At 42.4% G+C, this 16,574-nt stretch overlaps 1 protein-coding gene across 1 annotated transcript; it reads left to right on the top strand.

The window, feature by feature from the left end:
* The first annotated feature begins 213 nt into the window (after nucleotides 1-213).
* Nucleotides 214-16,097, top strand: ASB9 (ankyrin repeat and SOCS box containing 9). The gene is made up of 7 exons (XM_009993831.1): nucleotides 214-350; nucleotides 6,383-6,462; nucleotides 7,578-7,685; nucleotides 8,599-8,749; nucleotides 9,306-9,440; nucleotides 10,768-10,959; nucleotides 15,924-16,097. Exons 1-7 carry the CDS (start codon nucleotides 257-259, stop codon nucleotides 16,046-16,048), a joined length of 885 nt encoding a protein of 294 aa, XP_009992133.1. The 5' UTR covers nucleotides 214-256; the 3' UTR covers nucleotides 16,049-16,097.
* Nucleotides 16,098-16,574: the final 477 nt, after the last annotated feature.

A 16,574-nucleotide genomic window follows, 5' to 3' on the forward strand; every position in this document is an offset into this window, starting at 1 on the left:
ACTTCACTGGGTCGCTGGCTGTCTCCCAGAGCAGCCAGGGAGCTGCTTCGTTAAACCCCAACCCAGGTACTCAAATTTCTGTACAAAGTGCTGCCAGCACCACGTCCCAGTTTGCTGCAAGGTCTGTTTGACTTGTGCGTGCAGAGTCTGCTTAACAGATCACTCCCACTGCTGGGGCTCACTGGGGAGGATGGAATTTGAACTCTGGAGACCGACCACGAAGTGAAAAAACAGAAAGTGGACAGACAGGGCTGAGATGGATGAGGAGGGAACAAATCAAAATACCAGCAAATTGCAAGGAGCCGGAGGCCAGGCATCTGCAGCATCTCTATCAAACCCATTGATGGGGGGTAAGTAACTCTCCCCTCTCACTGCCAGCCTTTGCCTCAGCCAGCAGCTGTGGAGGAAGAGTGGAAAAGGCAGGGTCAGGCTATGGCAGTTGCTCCACCTGATGTCCCGCTTCCAGGGCATGTCTGCAGTCAGTCCCCCAAAATGTCCCCATGCCCTTGCACTTCAGGAGGGATTTTAATAAGCTACTACTATTGAAAACTGAACTTTTTGCCAGTCTTTTTTGATGTATCACAGAAAGGAGTGTCTGATTCTGTGCTGCAGTTTCTACAAGAGAAAACAAATGCAACACATGAACCTCAGCATGCTGAAAAAGCAGTTGCAATGTGGCTTGTTTTACTTAGGTTAGTGCCAGCTGGAAGCTGAACACTAGCTCAGTTCCTCTTTTTCTTTCTTTTCCTTCTCTTCCTCCTTCCTTTCCCCCTTTTCTTTCTCCTTTTTTCTTCTTCTTTTCCTTTTAATTTTTTCATTTTCCTTGTATTTTTTCTTTCTCTTTTTAGTTTTCTTTTTCTTTTTATTTCTCTTCTTCTGCTTCTTTTTCCCTTTTCCTTTTCCTTTTATCCTTTTCCTTTTATCGTTTTCCTTTTCTTTCTTCTTTCAGATGAGCAAACCTAAGCCTTGTTGCCCAGACTGAGTCATGAATCCCAGTCCCTACCAACTTCTTCTGCAATGGTCAGAGCATTGTGGTCAGTTGTCACCAATGCTGTTGTGGTCACTGTTTATTCAAACAAATGGTCTCACCCTGATCATTGCTCTGTTGTCTGGCCTGGAGCCACTGAAAATATGACATGGTAACAAAAGACAAGTAATTGAACTTCACATAACAGTTTAGCTACATGTGTTCCCTGCATCACTGTTTTCTGAGAAGCTACTGCTTCAGCTCATGGTGAGTCCAGCAGGAAAGAGGAGGCAAATTGGAGAGTGCAGTTTTGTGTCTTTTTGGCAATCAGAAATCCTAGTTGTTTGGTAGTACATGCAGTTAACACAGCTGTGCCACCATTATACACTGGCCTTGCTACTTCATGAGCTGCTCTGGTGGGCTAACTATTTTGAGAACTTTCCTGAAAGTAGCTATTTCAGGATTTTAGAAGTCTATGGCCAGTGAGCATTTCCTTAGGCTTTAATCAAAAGCCTGTGTACAGTATAAAGATTTATCATTTGCCACAAGATGATCAGAGGGGTGGTGTATCTTTCCTATGAAGACAGGCTGAGAGAGTTGGGGTTATTCAGCTTGGAAAAGAGAAGGCTCTGAGGAGAAGTTATAGTGGCCTTCCAGTACCTGAAGGGACTACAGGAAAGCTGGGGAGGAACTTTTTACAGGGGTGTGTAGTAATAGGACAAGGGGTAATGGCTTTGAACTGAAAGAGGGTAGATTTAGGTTAGACATTAGGAAGAAATTCTTCAGTGTCAGGGTGATAAGACACTGGAGCAGGTTGCCCAGAAAATTGAGGATGCCCCCTGCCTGAAAGTGTTCAAAGCCAGGTTGTATGGGATTTTGAGCAATGTGGTCTAGTGAGAGATTTCCCTGCCCATGTCAGGAGCATTGTTACTAGATGATGCTTAGGGTTCTTTCCAACCCAAACCATTTTGTGATTCTACGATTTGTGTCAGTGATGATGTGCCTCCTGTGCTGTGCAGGAGAGAGGAGAGAGACTCCAGCTGCAGCCTCCCTGCTCCTCCTGGTTAGAAACTAGAGCTCCAGACTGGAGAGGCAGGAAACAAAATTTGTGGTCTGTTGCAGGGTGATACCCTGGTTGCAGGAATTTAGGGAAATTTGTCTTCCTCTGCAGTGAGGTTGCCTCCGTGGCTTGCTTCAGGGTGAAGGTGTTTGCTGCAGATGGAGAAGTGGAAGCTTGGGGCTATGCTGTCCAAGACAGCAGATTTGGAAGTGCACTATGTCAACAGGCCTTTAAACCTCCTCTTCCCAATGTCTCCAAGGCTGGTGTGAAACTACGGTAGGCTTTTACTTCCATTTAGGATAAAAACCTCAGTTCCTCTCCATAACAGAATTCCCAGCTGCATTGTGATATGTTGGTGCATACCTCATTTTGTTTTTCACTGACATTTATTTTTGACGCTTACATGGTCAATCTTTCAATTAGTTGTTAAGACATGGTAAAATTGCAAGCTAAGGGTCAGTTCAGAGATGATTATGGTCTGGTCTGGCTCTTTTTCAAGTACTGCTAAAAGCCTGCCTTTTCTCAAACAAGAACTGAATGGATAAATTCTGCACATGGGCGTGATGGCATGATGGTGCACCTCCCTCTTTGTCACCAGAATGCTGACATGTTGATAGAACAATTTGGTAGTTTGCACAAAACCCCGCCTGTATTAGTATGGCCAAAAAACCCCATCAAGCTGCAGCTAACAAAACTTGTTCCTCAGTCTAAATTCTTAGAATTACTACAAACATTTTTCCCTTGCAACTCATGTGGTTTGGGCAGTGACATTGTTTTCTAAATGGGAAAATCAAAAGGTTTTTATAGAGCTTTTGTATGTGGAAACACAACCAATGGTAACACAGGCAGGATCAGCAAGAAAAACAGCATGGTCAGATAAGCATCAGTTGACACACATCACTTAAAGCAAAGCTATTTTAGTCAATCAAAAACATCGTCCTTTAATAATTGTAGCATAGTTTGGCTATCCTGAGACCGGAACCACAGCTTCTGGAAATGGCTGTCCATTTGCTGAAGGCAAAAGGTGTTTGTAAACTTAATGGACTGTATGTTTGTTGTGGGACATGGCCCGTGGAACACAGAAGAAGGCAGGCAGAGCTCAAATGATGCTAATAACAAATAATAATAACAATAATAATAATAATAATACTTTTATTTAAAAGCAAATTGATGTTCATTAACCAGATTTCCCATGTTAATTCCTCTGTTTATTACATATATTCAGTGCCACCCATAAAATGGCATTTGGGTTCTAGTTTTGAGGTTTGTCTCAAATATGAATGAGAGTTGATTAATCTTTCTGTGCTTGTGAAGTCTGAGTTGCTTCTCAGTTTCTCAGTTTTTTTCTCTTTGACTTTTTTAAGGAAAGTAAAACAAGACTGGAAAAGATCACTTGACTCTTGTCTTTTCTTGTTAGCGATTTCTACACTGCTACATAAAAGAGACTGAGACCATTTCCATCTTTGAGACCAAAGGATGCAGGCTGACTTTCCTTCACATCTTTTGCTTAAAGCTCAATGTTGAGTTATGTCCTGGCTTACTTGGCAGGCAAGTCTGCACCATCTCTGACAGTGTCTCATAGTCACAGGCAGCAGTAGGAATAGACGGCAGATTTCAAAGTGTCCACTAAACACCTAGTCTGTAAGCCACGGTTAATAGGTCACCAAACACCTTCCCAGTTCCCTGGCAAAAAACTTATGATCCAAAGGAAAAGACTCAAACTCACAGCTATAGCAAATATACATCAAGAGCAGGAGAAAACACCAAGCTTTCTCCACCAGGAAAAGTGCAGGAAGGAAATGGTGCCCTATGCTTGGAGAAGGCCCCAGGGCTGATGGTCCCTCACAGCCTGTTTTCCAAGGCATCTCTTTTTCAGAATTCACAGCTGATTGCTATCCGTGTTAACTGCGGCTAAGAGCAAAAAATACTGACCAGATAACAGAGGCTCCAGCAACCAGATCTGTGTCCTGTCTTTAGTCATTGTCAGTCTGTGGTGGACACAAAATAAACCTCTTTTCTGGTCCCAAGGAATGTCCAGTGATAGATTACATTAAGTAAATATAAATCTGGCATAAACCAATGAATGATGTAGCATTTTATACAAGCCTTTCTCTTCCCCTAACTAGGTCATAGTTGTAGCCAGAGAAAGGGAAATGAGGAGTAATGGTGAAAATTGTGAATCAGCTGCTTATCCACTCATCCTAAGGACATTATTCCACAAGCTCATCCTAAGGTTATTTCTAGGATGTTACTGGCATTGTCCTGTGAGCCAGGACCATACTGGGGGTTTGTTAGGGAAGGATTCTGACAAGAGAAGGTGAAGTCTTGATTATTCTGACAGATTATTAATTTTTTAAAATTACTTCATTTAAATAAGAACTGTCACAGGGACCAGTTGAGTTCCCACTTGTGATGTATGTGTGACTTCTACCAGTATGACTAGCTGCTCATTATGGTGACCCACACTTTTGTTGTCCAAGAAAAGAAACATTAACATTTACCCTAGTTTAGTCCATAAATGAGCCATTGTTCAGTGAGGGTAAGATGAAATATGTATATATCTGCAAAAGTGTACTATGCAGATAAACATTGTAATGGTTATCAAGTGGCTTAAAATTATGTACTCTAGTAGCAGAGATAATCTTTTGCTTATATAAACAGCTCTAGATAAATGTATTGCACAGTCAGGAAAGGGTCTTGCAAGAATAACTATAAATCTATGGCACCACTGCCACTAGGCTGGCAGAAACTCAGCCACCTACCTAACATAGTCATGCAGGCAAAGATCTTCTGTGTGTGATAAACAACACATGTCAGAAATCACAGGTCACAGTTTACTTAGTGTAGAATTTTTCAATCACAAAACCATTGTAAGTGTCACTATACAAGATCTTGTCTTGTTTAAATTTGATATCCTTTACTGAGCACACTCAAGGGTGAGAGAGCAATAACCCAACAGGCTATAAGATGGTTGACACGGTTGGTTACCGCCCCGTTCCATCACTCTGTGGCATAACCCGAAGGGGCAGGACAGTGGCCTTGAGCGGGTCAGTTCTCTGTGCTCTCTTGTGCTTCATTTCTTGATGTGTCATACTTGGAGCATCGAGAAGGGCTGGACAGCTGTCAAGTGACTTCCCTTTATTCTTAGAACCTCCTTTAAATGTGACTTGCATATCTAGTGTCTGAGAAAATGGGGGCAAAAACTGTTTTTGCTCTGTTTTTGTTCTCCTCAGTAAGGAGTAGGATGCTGGGGCAGCTGAAAGCCAATCTTTCTCCTATCCACTTGCACTCTGAGATCGGTTCAGTTCTCCCATGCATGTTCATAGCTGAGACAAGATCTGTGGATCTTATATAAGCACTGACATCAGAAAATGATCTGTAAAAACTATTTTAAATAGTTATGGTGGCTTATTAGGTTTTGTTGCTGAAGGTGGACTTCTTACTGTTAAGCAGCCTGTTCCATGCACATGACCTAGTACAGTCCCTAGAAACCTCAGCAATTTGTCATTGGGGTTTTCTCTGTAGTTAGTAGAAGGAAAGTGGGACATCTCTAGAGAGCAGCAAAATATGTTTCCAAAAAAAAGCTGGGTGAAATGTCCTTAGGAAGTGCTTCTCTTCCTTTCCAGGGAAGAATCTGGGCCATCGACATAGAACAGACACTGGGGTTTGAGGCAATGAATGCTGAAGGGAGTAAATGGCTTCCAGAGGGATTGTTGTTGTCAGATAGCTCTGAGCCATAAACTCTGTGATACTGAAGATCCCTTTCTAATACTTGTACAGAACATACGTGCTGTACCTCACTTGGTGGTTTAAACAGTGCAGAAAATACAGCTATTACTTAAAGTGACCTGCTGCACAGGCTAACGCCAAACACTGAAAACTGAAAGGGAAATTGACAGGGAACACGATTTATCCCCTTGTACTTTGGTACATACTCTTGTTAGGTATTGTTGACACTAGGCCAGCTCTGAGCAGAGGTAAATGACTGAGCAGACATACCCTCTTCAAAACATAGTCCTTTTGAGTTAATTGGTATAAGGAGCTTGGGAAAACAAACACACTGGAAATAAATTAAAGCAAGGGACAAGCTCAATCAGAGTAAGGTGATGTTCTGCATCTCTCATCTTCTGAAGGGGACCACAGCTGCTCCTTGCCAACACAGAATAAGTCCAAAACACACCCAGAGTGAAGCCATCCTCTTGTCTCACTCGGTCCCAGCAGCTGCTCCATGGAAAGCTTGGCAGATCATGTAATAAATTGGACACCTTTACGAGGGTCACGCAGCTGAAGTAAAAAACACTAATTAATCAGTCCACAGAGCTGTTAGACTTTTCCCTGTCTTTCTCTTTATACAGACTTTGTGTCAGACTGGTCTCCTTTACATGATGCCTCTATCCATGGACGTCTGCTTACTCTGAAGAAACTCATCAAGCAGGTACTTCTCTGCTGGGTTTGTTCAGTTGTTGAATGCAGGTTGTGCTTTATTGTGAGACCCCAAGGGTCAGAAAATCATGTTGACATAAATGCAGTGAAATCTGCATGTAACATGTTTGGTTTTTTTCCTTGTGGTTCCTTGCCTAGCACGAGCTCTGTGCACTTAGCTGATGATATATTGAAATATTCTGGGTCATACTTTAATTCTGGTGCAGGCAACAGGATATCAATTGCTGGGATCTCTGGGTGGCTGGGGAATTCCTTCTGCAGCTCATGTGCCTTTGAGCAGCATCTTCATGCTCTTGGTGCAGAGCAGGTCTGGATCCAGGCAAGGGTCTCATTCAGGCTTCAGTTCACTCATCCATATATCTATTTTTGAAGTGCATGAGGGTCCCTGCTCCAGCTGCAGGAGGACATGGCAGTGTTAAGAGATTTATGAACCTCACTGCTCCTCTTCTTTGCATTTTTTTATTTATTCAGTGGTGGAATTGATTGAAAAAGAAGGAGTAATGGACTCATTGAGCTTAACCTACTGGAACACCAAGATTGCTAGAAACAAAAGGTCTTGTTGAACCAAAACAATGGTTTCTAGTGCGGGAGCTGCCTTTCCTCTGGACTGTGCCTCACTGCAAAGAGCAAGAAAACACCTCATAAGCACTTTGGGATTCTATCCAGTCAAACAACCAGAGTCACCTGGCAGGTGGTAGGAGGGTTTATAAAAGTGATGTAAAAAAGCAGCAGGCAGGACTCTGCCAAAAAATCTAGTTGCTATTTTTCGTCTTTTTTTAAATTTCATATTTTGCTATTCATGGTGAATTAGAACTAAAATCATATTTGAGTCCCTAAAAGGTTGTCTGTATTACCCCACTGGACAGTCCACTGCCTAGAGCTTTCTGCACCAGTTAGCAGCATGTACAAGGCATGACCTCTGGTATGATGTGCCAGAATCCATTCCAGCCAAAGCACCACAGCCTCTTGCTCTGCTTACCTGTTGAGATGAGTAACTCCAGGCAGTAGAAGAAGGCCTGATTCCATAAAGCTTCAAAGCTAGAAAGATGGTTTTTTTTTTGTTTGTTTGCTACTTGGTTGTAATGATATCTTCCATTATTTCATCAGGGGAGTGATGTTAATCTTGTTACAGCAGAACATGTCTCTCCTCTCCATGAAGCCTGCCTAGGGAGTCATGCTGCTTGTGCCAGTGTCCTATTAAAGCATGGTGCTCAGGTGAGTGCCTGATAGATGGACCACTGTTTCTTGTGTTAGTAATTTGTATTATCACATTTTAATGCTAGGTGAGGTACTATTTCGTGTCAGCATATCACTGTGATTTACACACCAGGCTTAGTTCTGCTTTAGGTACATATATTATAAAATGCACTCCTTACTAAAGCAATCAAAAAAGCACAGATATAAACAACAATTGTTATTATTCTTTAGATGAAGGTATAATGTTCTCATAATTTACTGAAAGAAAAAAGGCATATTCCTCTTGCACAGGGTTTACAATCCTTCAACAGTTAAGGGTGTCTTTTATTTTCTGCACACATTAATATCATTGATGTCAATAAGCAAGATCCAGAGTAGAGATGTAGGACTGTTAGGGTCCACTGACAATAAAATGGGGAGAAAATGGAAACAACATGCAAGTAAAGTTGTGAAATGGATGTGCATCACGGCCTCTACTTTTCAAGCTAATGTTGAAATTATAATGAACAAGAAAATTAACTCATTATACATATATTACCCGTCAGTTTAAAATGAAAAAAAAAACAACCCTGCACACTTTCAGATAAAAATTTACTGTTTTAGGAGAGGGATACAGGTAGGTGTGTTTTGGCTGAGATAACTGAGAAACAGGCACACACTTAACTTGGTAACTTGTGAGACACCCTGGAGCAGCACTAGTTAAATGTGAAGGAGAGACATAGGACAAGTTTTAAAAATATTATTTTTAATGATTTTTTTAATAAAAAGCTGCAATCTTTAGAAGCAGTGGGCAGTTTTTACAAGTAATTAAATAAAATGTATCGAGAGCCCTATTTTCTGTTGAGAAACTGGATAATTTTCATCAATTTTGAAATACTGAGAAGACACACACACACACAAAAAAAAGCCTGATTGTGTTATTTTCCCCCAGGTGAATGGAGTTACTGTTGACTGGCACACGCCGTTGTTCTGTGCTTGTGTCAGTGGCAGTGTGGCTTGCTTGAATTTATTGCTGCAGCATGGAGCCAGCCTGCACCCCCCCTGTGACTTGGCATCCCCCATCCATGAAGCTGCCAAGAGAGGTAACCTCATGGGTGTCTGAATTCCTTTCCATGTTACTAGCAAGGTGTTGAAGTGGAAAAGAGAAAGAAGACAATTTTCTTGATTTGGGTCATGTGAAATACCTTCTTAGTTGGCCTCGTCACAAGTGGTGCTGCTCTTGCCACCGTTGGTGCTCAGAGAGGGCAGCTCAGCTGGGCTCTCAGGGCCTCTGAGTCCATGTGGTGACACCTGGAAGGGGATGTGTTGTCCAAATCAGCTGCTGGCAATGTGGACATCTGAGGGAGCCACTTGGCTATCTTCCAAAGCAGTGGAGGGAAAAGTGACCTGATTTATCTCATCTTTGGTAGACATCTGAAATGAATCACATAAAATATGAGGGCTTTAGCTTGTCTGCTGACTGTGGCTTTGCAGCTTCTGGTTTCTGGGTTGGAAACACTGGCATGGATACAATTATTGCACTACCATCTCTTAACAAAACATTGAATTTTTGCCAAATTACACCACTGCAATAGATAATTTGGACTGCTGAAAAATGCCTGATCTCTGTGAGTTTACTCTTCCTTTATCCTTTTTAAGGTCATGTGCAATGTGTTGAATTCCTCGCATCCCATGGGGTAAATATAGATCACAACATCAAGCATCTGGGTACTCCACTTTATTTAGCTTGTGAGAACCTGGAAGTGAACTGTGCCAAGAAGCTGCTTGAGTCAGGTAAAAAGAAAAATAAAGAATGGGGCACTTTCATATCCTGTAACATCTATCTTTGGATTGATTGTCTTTGTATCAAAGATCTAGAGGAGCTCCTGCTCTGGGACCTGGAGATGTTTTGCTCTTAATAGCAGCCCTGGGTTGAATGGGTTGGCAGGGTAACATGGGTCTCCCTGACGCAGGAACTCAGCTTTACAGCTCCCAACATAATCATGAGTGATCCTGGATTTCACACAGCTGATAGAGCCTAGAACACCCTTTCCAATGTTTGTGTGATGCTGCAGATATTTGAAATAGGCAGGATGACTTTTTTTTTTTTCTTCCCTCTTTATCCAAAATATGTTATTAATTTATTTGTACATAGTATTTCTGCAAACATGTTTTAATTCCTACTGAGTTCATAAAAAGTTTGAAACATTTCCAACACAGAAAAATGTTCAGCTCTATATTCTTTGTATCAAACCAACCTATCTGTAAATTCAAGCAGTTGGATAATACAAGACCATTTTTTGTTATCTACAGTAGTGTATCTCTTCTAACCAAAGGGGTCATATAAACTAAAGTGGCCACATAGCTGGTACAAAAATGATGGACCAACAAAGCCATATTGGGGGCAGTGGCAAGAGAAAAGAAAAAAAAAATAAAAATAGATCACTTTATGCACTGTTTAGCACAGTGAGCTTTTCTGGATAATCTAAGTCATATATTTGGCTATTATTTTCTGTTCTTTTGCTATATTACTGCCTTCTACATATAAGAATGTATACCATAAAAACATTATAAACAGCTTTGAATTGGCTCTGCAGCTCACTCTTCTTGTTGAAGCAGGTCCGTTAGTCCAGGATAATGGATGAAAGCACAGTCATTAGGGTGCTTGTTCATATCTTCCTCCACCAAGGACCTCCAGAGCTTTTCCATCCTCATATATTTACCCCGACATATGATTTAGCATCTGAAAATCTCACCAACTTAAGACTCCAGTTCAGAACATGTGGAAACCCTGCATGTATTTTAAGAGAAGGAACACTGAGATGGGGAGCAAAGGTGGGCAGTAGTTGTATAACTTTGTGCTGCTTCAAGATATCCAAGGACTGGATCATGGATGAAGGTCTTCATGCGCTGTTCCTCTGGGGTAATTTTCTTAGTGACAACACCACTGCTCCTCAGTCAGTGCAAGTTGTGCACATGAAAATTGTGCTATTAAGCCCAAACATAAGGAAATTCACCTCTAAGTGGGTGCTGCAACATTTATGGATTAGTCAGAGAAAGAACTAGTGCAGGAAATAGGCTACTGTGTTGTCACTATTGTTTGTCGTCTCATTGTGTTCAGGAGCAAATGTGAACAGTGGCAAAGGCCTGGACTCACCTCTGCACGTGGCTGCCAGGAATTGCAGTGTGGAGCTGGTGATGCTGCTGATTGACTTTGGAGCAGACATTTGGATGAAGAATGCTGAAGGCAAGAGGCCAATGGAGCTGGTTCCACCCCACAGCTCTGTGGGAAGATTATTCTTGCAGAAAGAAGGTGCCCCTTAGCACTTGTTTTATTTGTTCATGTGGGATTCATTAGACAAAAAATCACACAAACTGCTGCAAAAAGCTGTGCTATTCCATGCCACAAGTGCTACAACATTGAGGATAACTAAACTTACCTCTATTCACTGATATTGGCTCTGTGTCCTCTAGCATCAGAATATAGTGTAACACTAAGAGTAATAATGATAACAACAAAAACCCATCTTTTGACCTCGTGGTTGTGAATCTACTGCATCAGGGAGCAGCTACATGGGGTTTGCAATACCATGCAAACTAGAGTTTTGAGAATAAAAAAACCCACAAAATTCTCCTTAGAAATTAATGGTGGGCTTTTATGAATAACTAAAGTACTGAAGTAAGTTGGACTTGATCGTGAAGGTCTTTTCCAATCAAAACAATTCTGTGATTCTCTAAGTGGGAGTCTCAGTTCCCTTGTGTCTGAGACAGGAGTAGGTCCAGGAGTGTTACCTGGAACATGATGACAAACGCAGGCAGAAAATCACATCTGGTGGGTGTTGAGGCTGGCTGGTGAGCATTAGGATTGGAGTCTTTGGTTTTACAGTATCCTGAGGGTCAGGTGTGTGCCAGATGCTGGTCTATGTAAAAAAGATAAAAACTGCAACCAGAAAAATTTAATTGTATGTAGTATTAAAAAAAAAAAAATAGAAACACTAATCTTCTTGCTCCTTGCCCTCCATTTTTATTTCTTGCCCAAGATCTTACACAGGTGCAAAGTATCTTTAAAATATAAGACTCTATAGTAAGGGTTTTTTGTGAGGATTAGGGAAAACTGAACAATAATGATACAATGAATATGCATGCATGTATATACATTTATAAACTAGACTTTTTTTAAAGGCCAACCTTATGTGCTGAATAATCCAGCAGTATAAAACTACAGGCTTAACCCTTAGAAAGTGCATATTCTGTAACTGTAAATGAAATATTTTCAGATCCTTTTTTTTTTTTATTTTATTTTATTTGTTATGAATACTTTAATTAATTACAGACAGAAATCTTACTTACCAGTCTGCAGAAAAAAATTAATAAGTTCTCTCATGTCTACATGTACTTGTGTTCTTCTTTAGAAGTTCTCATTCGATCATGCATATTATTAAATAATGTTCATTATTTTAAACAAGTTGCTGATGGTGTGTTCCACTACTTTATTATTCCAGTTACACATTGGTGTGATTGTTGTAATGTGGAGATTTACAACAAGGTACAACTGGAATAATAAAATTATGGATCAGGCCCTAGTTGAGATAGTAACATGAAAATAACAGCATGAAAACAACTGTGCTGAGCATGTTATATATGAGCAGTGGATATTTGTTTTGCCAGACTAATCTATAGTGCATGGAGTGCTGATCTTTTTGATCTCTAATCCCTGCTGTGTTCAACTCCTGACTCATGTGGCACCACATGTGTCCTGTTTATTTGAGATAGAAAACCATTTCAGGCACATCCTGTGGAGCTGGCCTGAGAAGGGCTGCTCTGACTGAGCTGACAGCTCAGCCAGTAAGGAGCTTCCCTAAGTGAAATTCAGCAATTAAAATCAGAAATTATAAATGCCACAAGGACATTTTACTGCTGAGTATTTTTTTTTTCTGATGTTCTTCAGCATTCCCTTCTCTGAGTAGGGGCATGCCTGATGGGCAGCTGATGTCTAATTTCCTTAGCCAGCTGAACTGTTGCAACCCGGGGTAGCAGTGCAAACTAACCCTTTGGTCTCACGGGGCTATTTAGCAATCAGAGTCACCCTGGCAGTCCCATTGCCCCTCAGCACCAGAGCTGCTGCTCTCCTACCCCACTCCCACACATGGCTCCTCTCCTTGCACACTGCAGATGCTGGGGGGCAGCAGCTCCATGGCAACAGCCAGGACAGGCTGGCAGGAACATGTTTTGCCAGCAGAGACAAGTTGGTGAGTGTGCTGACCCTGAGTTGCCCTAGCACTAGCCCAGAGCAGCTGTAGAACCCGTGGAGCCTGCCCTGTTTTTATTGCAGGGAGAGTCCTATGTGTAGGAGAATTAGCTAATGATCCAAAAATTCCACCCCACTCCCCTTTTATTTATTTATTATTTTTTTTCAGGAGTATGCTTGCAGTTGCTAAATATTGTAATAGACTGAAACTGAAAGAGGGCAGATTTAGCTTAGATATCATGAAGATTTTTTTTTTAGTATGAGGATGGTGAGACACTGGAACATGTTGCCCAGAGAAGTTGTGGATGCCCTCTACCTGGCAGGCATTCAAGGCCAGTTTGGATGGAGCTTGGAGCAACCTGGTGCAGTGGGAGGTGTCCCTGTCCATGCAGGAGGTTGGAACTAAATGGTCTTTGAGGTCTCTTTCAATCCAAACCATTCTATGAGTCCACATTTTTCAGCATAATGAGCCTGCTTGTTTATAGAGAATTATTTAGGTTTTGCGGAGTTTGGTTTGTTTGGGTTTTTTTGAGTGGAAGGTTTTAAAATTAAATCTTTATAGGAAGGGCAGCTATCTGTGTGATCAGAGTGGTCAAACACACTTGCAGTATGATACTGCAATAGCCACTCTCATGTGCCCCATATCAGCTTTCCTTTTTGTTTTGTACCCAAGGACAGGGCAAACCACACACTGACTCCGAGCAGGAGGGTGCAGCCCTTTGCACAGTGCTCTTCAGCCTTGCAGATCTGCTGGAAATGATGTGGCCTGAATGAGGGAGGCAAGACTCAAAAACTGATTAAGGCTTCCACCTCACCACATTTTTGCTGCAGCCTCAGTTCCTTCCTGCTGCACTTCATTCCTCCCCCAGCACTAATCTCTAGTGACCACTAATTTACACCCAACAGGGAGGCAGGGCAGGTGACACCTAAACTGTCCACTCCCAGCTCACATATCTCCCCTTCAGCTTTCTACAGTGCCTCTTCTTATCTCCTCCCTGCTCCCAGGGCCTTTCTTATCTGCCCTCCCACAGCTCCTCCTCCTCTGTGACCCACCATGTTTGTCACCCTTGCATGTGGCACATCAGGGCACAAATGACATGTCAGAGATTGAACGCTGAAAGGTGCTGCAGTTAAAAGTGCTGCACAGGATCCCTCTCTTCCTAAGATGGATAAGTTCCCCAAGTGAGCCTATAAAGCCATTACACTTTAAAAAGAAGCACCACAGATTCTTCAGCAGGCTGGTATTTATCAGCATAAGACCAGTTAATCTGGAAGGTTTAAATAAAGGTTTGTATCATATTTCTTTTGCTATGTGTTTGTCACTATTATGAAACATCTCAAGAAAGCAGTGGGCTGCAAACTTGGTTTTGAAGTAAGCTTCAATCATCTCTTCTCAAACAACACAGACCACTTCACACTCATGCAGCTTAAAATGGAAAGAATGAAGCTGCAAATGCTACTTGCAGCTGTGTAATGACAGTGAGTGACTCAGCTTGAATTGAATCACAGGTGGACTGATGTCCTTCAGTGGGTGCAGGTTTGGCTTTTCACTGCTGAGGGTCCTGGGGCAGCAGAACCTCTGTGTGGGGTGGGTTGCAGGAGGTGAGGGGAGCGGTGATGCACAGCTGCTGTTTCAGCCTTACAGTTTTGGGGAGGCATTCAAGGCCAGTTTGGATGGAGCTTGGAGCAACCTGGTGCAGTGGGAGGTGTCCCTGTCCATGCAGGAGGTTGGAACTAAATGGTCTTTGAGGTCTCTTTCAATCCAAACCATTCTATGAGTCCACATTTTTCAGCATAATGAGCCTGCTTGTTTATAGATAATTATTTAGGTTTTGCGGAGTTTGGTTTGTTTGGGTTTTTTTGAGTGGAAGGTTTTAAAATTAAATCTTTATAGGAAGGGCAGCTATCTGTGTGATCAGAGTGGTCAAACACACTTGCAGTATGATACTGCAATAGCCACTCTCATGTGCCCCATATCAGCTTTCCTTTTTGTTTTGTACCCAAGGACAGGGCAAACCACACACTGACTCCGAGCAGGAGGGTGCAGCCCTTTGCACAGTGCTCTTCAGCCTTGCAGATCTGCTGGAAATGATGTGGCCTGAATGAGGGAGGCAAGACTCAAAAACTGATTAAGGCTTCCACCTCACCACATTTTTGCTGCAGCCTCAGTTCCTTCCTGCTGCACTTCATTCCTCCCCCAGCACTAATCTCTAGTGACCACTAATTTACACCCAACAGGGAGGCAGGGCAGGTGACACCTAAACTGTCCACTCCCAGCTCACATATCTCCCCTTCAGCTTTCTACAGTGCCTCTTCTTATCTCCTCCCTGCTCCCAGGGCCTTTCTTATCTGCCCTCCCACAGCTCCTCCTCCTCTGTGACCCACCATGTTTGTCACCCTTGCATGTGGCACATCAGGGCACAAATGACATGTCAGAGATTGAACGCTGAAAGGTGCTGCAGTTAAAAGTGCTGCACAGGATCCCTCTCTTCCTAAGATGGATAAGTTCCCCAAGTGAGCCTATAAAGCCATTACACTTTAAAAAGAAGCACCACAGATTCTTCAGCAGGCTGGTATTTATCAGCATAAGACCAGTTAATCTGGAAGGTTTAAATAAAGGTTTGTATCATATTTCTTTTGCTATGTGTTTGTCACTATTATGAAACATCTCAAGAAAGCAGTGGGCTGCAAACTTGGTTTTGAAGTAAGCTTCAATCATCTCTTCTCAAACAACACAGACCACTTCACACTCATGCAGCTTAAAATGGAAAGAATGAAGCTGCAAATGCTACTTGCAGCTGTGTAATGACAGTGAGTGACTCAGCTTGAATTGAATCACAGGTGGACTGATGTCCTTCAGTGGGTGCAGGTTTGGCTTTTCACTGCTGAGGGTCCTGGGGCAGCAGAACCTCTGTGTGGGGTGGGTTGCAGGAGGTGAGGGGAGCGGTGATGCACAGCTGCTGTTTCAGCCTTACAGTTTTGGGGTGATAAAGCTTCATGAGTAAGCTTTTCTCTGACTCTTTCCCTAGGGCCACTGTCCTTGATGCAGTTGTGCCGCCTGAGCATCAGGAGGTGCTTTGGACACAAGCAACATCAAAAGATAGCTGGCCTTCTTCTCCCGGATGAGCTGAAACATTTCCTTCTCCACATTTAAGCCTTTCATGTTCAAAATGATGCCTTTAATAACACAGCAAGGTTTGTTGAAGAAAGACACTTTCCTCTTCAGTAGTGTTACCAACACCTGCAATGTTAATTTGTGATTGTTGCTGGTCCCTGTTAAAGCCCTGCATCCAAGAAGCACAGGGCTGACCAACTGGCTCAATCCTTACTGCCACCACCCACTGGAGAATCCATAATTTGGAAAGGAACAATTTTGCATGGTTGCATAGTGAAGCTCGGAAATGTGACTCAAGGCCCACACTAGAAAGTGTAGAAAGTGAGCATAGAGTTTTAAAACGGGTCTCTCTATTGTCTGTATTCTGGCATAACTTCAGAAGTCTCATGATTGCCAGCCCCTTACAAAGTAAACATATATCCCAGCCCAGCACTAGCAGCACTTCACGCATATATTAAGGATAGCTACACTTTCTCTGTAAGCACCGCTCATGTGCTTGTCATCTGTGAGGGCTGCACCCACACCCCAGTATGGGTAAGGAAGCGGAACCAAACTGAACCTAGGT

Source organism: Chaetura pelagica, unplaced genomic scaffold (assembly GCF_000747805.2).
Source record: "Chaetura pelagica isolate M959 unplaced genomic scaffold, ChaPel_1.0 scaffold412, whole genome shotgun sequence".
NCBI classification, from domain to species: domain Eukaryota; kingdom Metazoa; phylum Chordata; class Aves; order Apodiformes; family Apodidae; genus Chaetura; species Chaetura pelagica.

Coding starts and splice junctions, on each gene's coding strand:
- ASB9 (XM_009993831.1), top strand. CDS start 257: ATGGATGAGGAGGGAACAAATCAAAATACCAGCAAATTGCAAGGAGCC. Junction 6,463..7,577: donor TGAAGAAACTCATCAAGCAG/GTACTTCTCTGC, acceptor TTATTTCATCAG/GGGAGTGATGTTAATCTTGT. Junction 10,960..15,923: donor ATTATTCTTGCAGAAAGAAG/GTGCCCCTTAGC, acceptor CTCTTTCCCTAG/GGCCACTGTCCTTGATGCAG.